The 6696-nt window shown below is 44.8% G+C and overlaps 1 protein-coding gene across 1 annotated transcript; it reads right to left on the reverse strand.

Annotated features, from left to right (window-relative positions):
• Positions 1 to 5292: 5292 nt before the first annotated feature.
• Positions 5293 to 6484, reverse strand: LOC130949850 (uncharacterized). The gene is made up of 2 exons (XM_057878464.1): positions 6349 to 6484; positions 5293 to 6071 (listed from the first exon to the last, which is right to left on the reverse strand). The coding sequence occupies exons 1-2, from the start codon at positions 6482 to 6484 to the stop codon at positions 5293 to 5295; spliced, it is 915 nt and encodes a 304-aa protein (XP_057734447.1).
• Between the last annotated feature and the right edge of the window lie 212 nt (positions 6485 to 6696).

Genomic DNA, 6696 nt, shown 5'->3' on the forward strand with positions numbered 1-6696 from the left:
GAAGGACTTTGTTGTTCATCCTGAACCTGCTCTTAAGGCTAAGCGAAAGAGAGGTCATGTGAAAGAGAGAGTTGCTGAGGCTTTCTTGGAAAAAGGGGAGTCTTCCATCGAGCTCCGAAAGGTGGAGTCAGCTTATGAGTCTCAGAAGAAGTTGCATGGTTATTCGGAGGATGTACATAGTCGGTCTTTATGGGGTAAGTTATACCCTTTTTCTGTTATGGCGGATGAACTTTGTTGCTTTCCGGATGATATGAAGATGATTGAGGATATCGGACACGTGGGAGTGAGTCATTTTCTGCAGGTAAGTGTTGTAATTTCTATTTTTGTATGTTCGTGATGTGATGCTGTTTTGATATGTTTTTTCTTGTTTTAGGTGATTGGTGCGCGTATCGTGGCTGTTGGGCGTGCTCAAGAGCTCGCCCTTGAGAAGGAAAATAAGTCTGCTTTAGATGTCGCCAAACTGTCTTTGGCTTTGGAGGAGAAGGAGAAGACCATCACAGAGCTGTCTTCTGAGCTGGCTGAGGAGAAAAGTCTTTGGCTTACTTCTGCAGAGGAGGTGAAGACTACTAAGGTTGAGAATGATCGCTTGGGGTCAAGGGTTAAGGAGTTGCAGGCCGAAGTCTATGAAGCTTTTGCACAACGATTTGAACGTGCCACTTCTCAAGTGCGGGTACTGTTTCCTGAGTCATATGTTGATAAGCTTGACGTGACCAAGGTGGTTGTGGGTGGGCAGCTTGTGGAAGACGAGGCTGTCGTTATTGATGAAGGCGAGGGATCCAGTATTGGTGACAAAGTTGAGTAGGCTTTTAGTTGAGTTTGTAAGCTTTGTATGTAGTGTTGTGCCTCTTTTAGAACTTCCTTGTTTTGTTTTTTTGGATAATTCCAAGTATTGTTATCGGTGATGATATTTTGGTTTCCGAGCGTATAGCTCGGCTTAATGATGACTTACTTTATAAAATCTGATATTTTGGATATTATTATCTATTGGAAGCAATCGTATGTATGTATTGAAGATGGCCGAAGCCATTTCTCTTGTTTTGAACGAATTTGTTAAAAATGAGAGTGGGTGCTCTAATGTGGTACTTTGCGGTTTTGAATGGAAGCGCTTAAGATTTGCTATGAGTAACTTGATGATAATTTTTGTTTGTACTTTTCCGAGTATAATGCTCGGCATGCGCATGTTGACTTCCGAGTATGAAGCTCGGATTAACTTTGAATGTGTACTGTGATAACTATTTAGATAAAAATTGTTTTGGTTTATAAGGTACATTGGTGCGGTGAATTGTGGCGTCCGGCCTCGTTAAAACCCTCTCTGAGTAAAACCCATGTGTTTTGGGAAAAAACCTTCGGAAGGTAAAAAGAGTACCATCATTCGCTATTTTACAGACTATATTATGACTGATATTCCCTCAGAGAGGAGACGTTCCATGTCCCTGGAAGTTGATCTCCTTTAAGGGTTTCTAGTTTGTAAGCCCCCTTTCCGAGATTTTGAAGAACTCGGAAAGGTCCTTCCCAATTTGCGGCTAATTTGCCATGTCCCGGATGTTTTCGAGCTTCTTCTGTTCGTCTGAGTACGAGGTCTCCGTTGTTGAAGGACCTGTGAACTACTTTTTTGTTGTGTCTTCGCTCTATGTATTGCTTTCTGGCTCGCTGCTTTATGGCTGAAATATCTCTTTCTAATTCTACAAGATCCAACTCGGCTGACCGAGCTTGTGAGTTATTGGATTAATCATAGAGGTCGGTCCTTAATGTTGGGACGCTGACTTCTACTGGAATGAGTGCTTCTGCGCCGTATACCAGTTTGAAAGGAGTTTCTCCTATGGCAGACTGAATGCTGGTATTATAACTCCATAGGATTTCTGGAATAAGGTCGGCCCATTCTCCCTTAGCCTCGCCGAGCTTTTTCTTTAATCCCTGCAAGATAATTCTGTTAGCCGATTCAACTTGTCCGTTAGTTTGCGGGTGCTCTACTGAGCTGAAATGATGTTTGATGTTAAAGTTTGTTAGAAAGGTAGCGAGCTTATAATCTGTAAACTGTCTCCCATTATCCGAGATTATTTTTCTTGGGATACCGTATCTGCATATGATATTTTTCCATAAAAAAAATCGTACTTTTTCTGCCGTTATGTGTGCCAGTGGTTGTGCTTCTATCCACTTAGAGAAATAATCTATTGATACCAAAAGGAACTTTACCTGGCCTAGCGCTTTCGGAAAAGGTCCGAGGATATCTAATCCCCACCTATCGAAAGGCCAGCTTACCTCTATGGTGTGGAGTTCTTCGGCCGGGGTTTCGGAGAGTGTGGCGTGCTTTTGACAATTATCGCAGGCCTTTACTTTTGAAATGCAGTCCCTTTTTATCGTCGGCCAATAGTATCCTGTTCGCAATATCTTTGCGGCTAATGCTCGGCCGCCGATGTTATTTCCACAAACTCCTTCGTGTGTTTCGGCCATAACCTCCTCGGCTTCTTTGTTGCTTATGCATTTGAGTAGTGGTTGGGAATGTCCTCGCCTGTATAGGGTGTTTTCGAGCACTGTATAGAAGCTTGCTCTTCTTCGGAAGAGCGGCAAGTTCGGTTCATCATTTGGCATGATGCCTGTGTTGATATAGTCGAGAAAAGGTGTTCACCAATCTGGAACCTGTATGATACTTAAAATTGTATCCTGCTCAAAACTTGGTTTGTCAAGTGTTAGCTGGGACAGTGCCGATGTGTTTTCGGTTTGCCTAGTTGTTGCTAACTTGGATAACACATCGGCCCTGGTGTTTTGTTCTCGATTCACATGAATAATGTCAAATTTGCTAAATTTTGAAATGAGATCCCTTGTTATGAGCCAATATTTCTCTAATAAGGGATCTTTTACCTGGAATTCGCCCTTTATTTGATGCACCACTAATGAAGAGTCACAGTAAACTGTTATTCGGGGTATTTGTAGTTGTAGGGCGAGCTTTAGTCTAGCGAGTAGGGCCTCGTACTCCGCCTGATTGTTGCTTACGTTGAAGCGGAACTGCAGTGACTGCTCGGCCACCACTTTGTCTCCTTCCTTTAGCAGTACCCCTGCCCCACTGCCTTCTTTATTTGACGCTCCATCCACATGTATACTCCAATTGACCTCTATGTTTTGTGTGTCACTAGTCATTTCCGATATAAAGTCGGCTAGCACCTGTGACTTCAGTGTTTTCCTTGACTCGTACTGGATGTCGAACTCGGAGAGCTCGACCGACCATTTTATTAATCTGCCGGCGAGCTCGGGTCTTGTTAATATCTGCCTCAGCGGCTGGTCCATTTGTACTATGATTGTGTGGCTCTGGAAGTAATGTCGCAGTCTTCTTGCCGTGGTGATTAGTGCTAGTGCCAATTGTTCTATTTTCGGGTATCTTGTTTTTGTAGGTTGTAGTACCCTGCTGATGAAGTACACTGGGTTTTGCTTTCTCCCTGCTTCTGTTACTAGAACCGAGCTTATAGCATGGTTAGGTACTGATAAATATAAGTACAATGGTTTACCTGTCTCAGGCCTTTGGAGGATTGGTGGTGATGTTAAGAGCTGTTTCAGTTCGGTAAAGGAGTTCTCACATTCGTCTGTCCATGCAAATTTCTTGCCTTTAGAGAATGTTTGGAAAAAATGATAAGATCAGTTTGCCACTGCAGGTAGAAAATGTGACAGGGCGGCTATTCGCCCTGCTAGTTGCTGGACTTCTTTTACTGTTTTTGGGCTTGTCATGTTCAGCACGGCTTTTCATTTCTCTGGGTTGGCTTCTATGCCTCGAGAGGTTAGCATGAAACTGAGGAACTTCCCTCCTTGGACTCCGAATGCGCATTTGTCCAGATTGAGTCTCATGTTGTATGCTCGGAGTTGTTTGAATATTTCTACCAAGTCATCACAATGTGACCCCTGTGCTGGTGTCTTTGCTACCATATTGTCTACATAGACCTCCATATTCCGGCCTATCTGCTGTAGGAATACTTTGTCCATTAATCGTTGATATGTCGCACCTGCATTCTTTAAGCCAAAAGGCATTACCTTGTAACAAAAATTTCCATGTTCTGTTATAAAAGCCGTTTTCCTTTGGTCCTCTGGATGCATCAGAATCTGGTTATAACCAGAGTATGCATCCATAAAACTCAAGGCTTTGAAACCAGAAGCGTTATCAACTAATTTATCAATGCAAGGTAATGGATATGCATCTTTAGGGCAAGCCTTGTTTAAGTTTGTAAAGTCGACGCACATGCGCCATTTACCTGAGTTCTTTCTTACCATTACCACGTTGGACAACCATGTGGTGAAGCGAATTTCTCTGATGAAACCTGCGTTTAGGAGCTTCTTGGTCTCTTCAAGTGCTGCTTGCCTTTTCTTCTCTCCGAGGTTCCTTTTTTTCTGTGCTATTGGTCGGACTGTTTTGTCGATTGCTAGCTTGTGGCAGATGACCTCTGGATTTATTCCGGGCATGTCATCTGGTGTCCATGTGAATAGGTCAGCATTCTGGCGTAGTATGTGTATAAGTCTTGCTCGGTCTTCCCCTTCTAATGCCTCTCCAATGTATGTGCATTGTTTGTCATCTGCTGTTAGTGTTACTTGTTGAAGGTTGTCCATTGGCCGAGGTCTTTCGCCGAGGTCTTCCCTTGGGTCGAGGTCGGCCAGTGTCGCTGTGTCTGCAGAAGTGTGGATTGCTTGAACCTGAGTCCGAGCTTCTTGTTTTATTTGGGCTAGCTTTAGGCTAGCATTGTAGCACTGCCGAGCTTCTTGATGGTCGGCGTATACTGTGGCTACCTCGTTTTCATGCACTGGGAACTTAACACATAGGTGTAATGTGGACACCATTGCTTTGAATAAATTCAGGGCGGGTCTTCCAATTATAATATTGTAAGGGCTATAACAATCCACTATTAGGTATTGAATATCAATTGATTTTGACATAGGGATTTCTCCCATTGTGGTCTTTAGCCATATGTGTCCCATGATGGGGACTCTCTCCCCAGAGAACCCAATTAGTTCTCCTGAGGAGGGCTGTATCAATTTTTCTGATAATTTCATCTTTATAAAGGTAGAATAAAATAAAACATCAGCACTACTACCTGGGTCCAGCAATGTTTTTCTTACCAACAGTTCTCCGACCTGGATGGAAATTACCACGGGGTCGTCGAGGTTAGGGCTTGCCGATCTGAAGTCTGCTTGGTTGAAGGATATTGTGACGTCTAGGTCTTTGTCCTTCTTTGGTTGTATGGTTCCCTCGATTGCTAGCATCGTGCTGTAGCTTCGCTTCCTGGTCGAGCTTGTTTATCCTCCGCCTGCGAATCCTCATGATATGTGGCTAATGACTCCTCTTGGTGGATCAGGAGTCGTCCTCTCTTTTTTGTTATCGTCAGCCACTGCTTGCTTGTGCTCTACTCTGTCCGAGTTTCCCCTTCTGTCCTTCCGGCTCTCGATGTATTTGTCCAAGAGCCCTTGGCGTGCTAGCCTTTCCAGGAGGTCCTTCGCGACTATGCAGTCGTCCGTGGTGTGACCAAACTTCCGGTGGAAGGCACAATGCTTTGTCCTATCCACGAACCTTTGATCCTGGTAGTTTCCTGCTCGAGCTGGTGGCTTTATGATTTTGGCGTTGAGGATTTCTCTGATGATGTTTTCTCTTCTGGTATTGAATCTGGTGTATGTTTTGTATTTTGACGTGGGATTGGAAGGTCTCTTAGTGTCTCTGCTGCCTGGCGATTTGAAAGTTTTTTCTTCATCTCTCCGATGTGGTTGTTTGTCCGATTTTTGGGCTTCTCGGAGTTCCTCAATCTCCATTTGACCTGCCGCCCTTTCTCGGAATTCCTCTAGCGTTTTTGGCTTTGTTATGGTAATGGTCTCCCGGAATTTGCCAGGCCTGAGGCCGGCCTTGAGGGCGTGCAGGTGGACGGCCGGGTCTAAGTCTTGGATCTCCATAGTGGCCTCAGCGAATCTGGTCATGTAGTCCTTCAGGCTCTCGTGCTGACCTTGCTTAATGGTGCCGAGGTAGTCTGATCCATGTACGTAGATTCTTGACGCGGCAAAATAATCAATGAATGATCTGGCAAGATCTTCAAGGGAGGAAATTAAACCTGCAGAAAGTTTAGAAAACCAGAGTAATGCAGCACCGTCGAGGTAGGTAGGGAATGCTCAGCAGAGAACGGGCTCATTGTTAGGGCCGTTGAAAAACATCATTGATTGGAACTTCTTTACGTGGGCTCGGGGGGTCACTGAACCCCTTGTATGGCTCCAGTGCGGTGGGTAGCGTAAAGTTTTTTGGCATCTAGTAATTTGTGATCTCCTCGAAGAAGGGGTTGTCGAGGGTGAGCTTCTCCTTCGGCGGGACGATGTTTAAAGGGTTTGTAGCACCTTGAGCCGAGCCTTTGGAGCTTTCTCCATTGTTTTGTGTAGACAGCTCAGCTATTCTTCGTACTTCCGCCTGAAGCTCGGTGATTCGAGTTAGGAGGTCATCCTGTGAAAGTTGTGGACTTTCCTTGTCAGCCATGTTCGAGGATCGGGAATCCTGCAAAATAGAGTAGAAGACTAAACGAAGGAAAAAGTGGGGTTAGATGTACTCCGGCCCCACGGTGGGCGCCAAGTGATTCGTCTGAACACTGGGTAGGCCGAGCTTAAGCGCTTCCGAACAAGTCATCAACCGAGAGGAAGAGCTTTATGTCGGCCAAGGTCAAACACCGCGGTGGGAATACCTGCAAAAGA

Source organism: Arachis stenosperma, chromosome 9, assembly GCF_014773155.1.
Source record: "Arachis stenosperma cultivar V10309 chromosome 9, arast.V10309.gnm1.PFL2, whole genome shotgun sequence".
Lineage (NCBI taxonomy): Eukaryota > Viridiplantae > Streptophyta > Magnoliopsida > Fabales > Fabaceae > Arachis > Arachis stenosperma.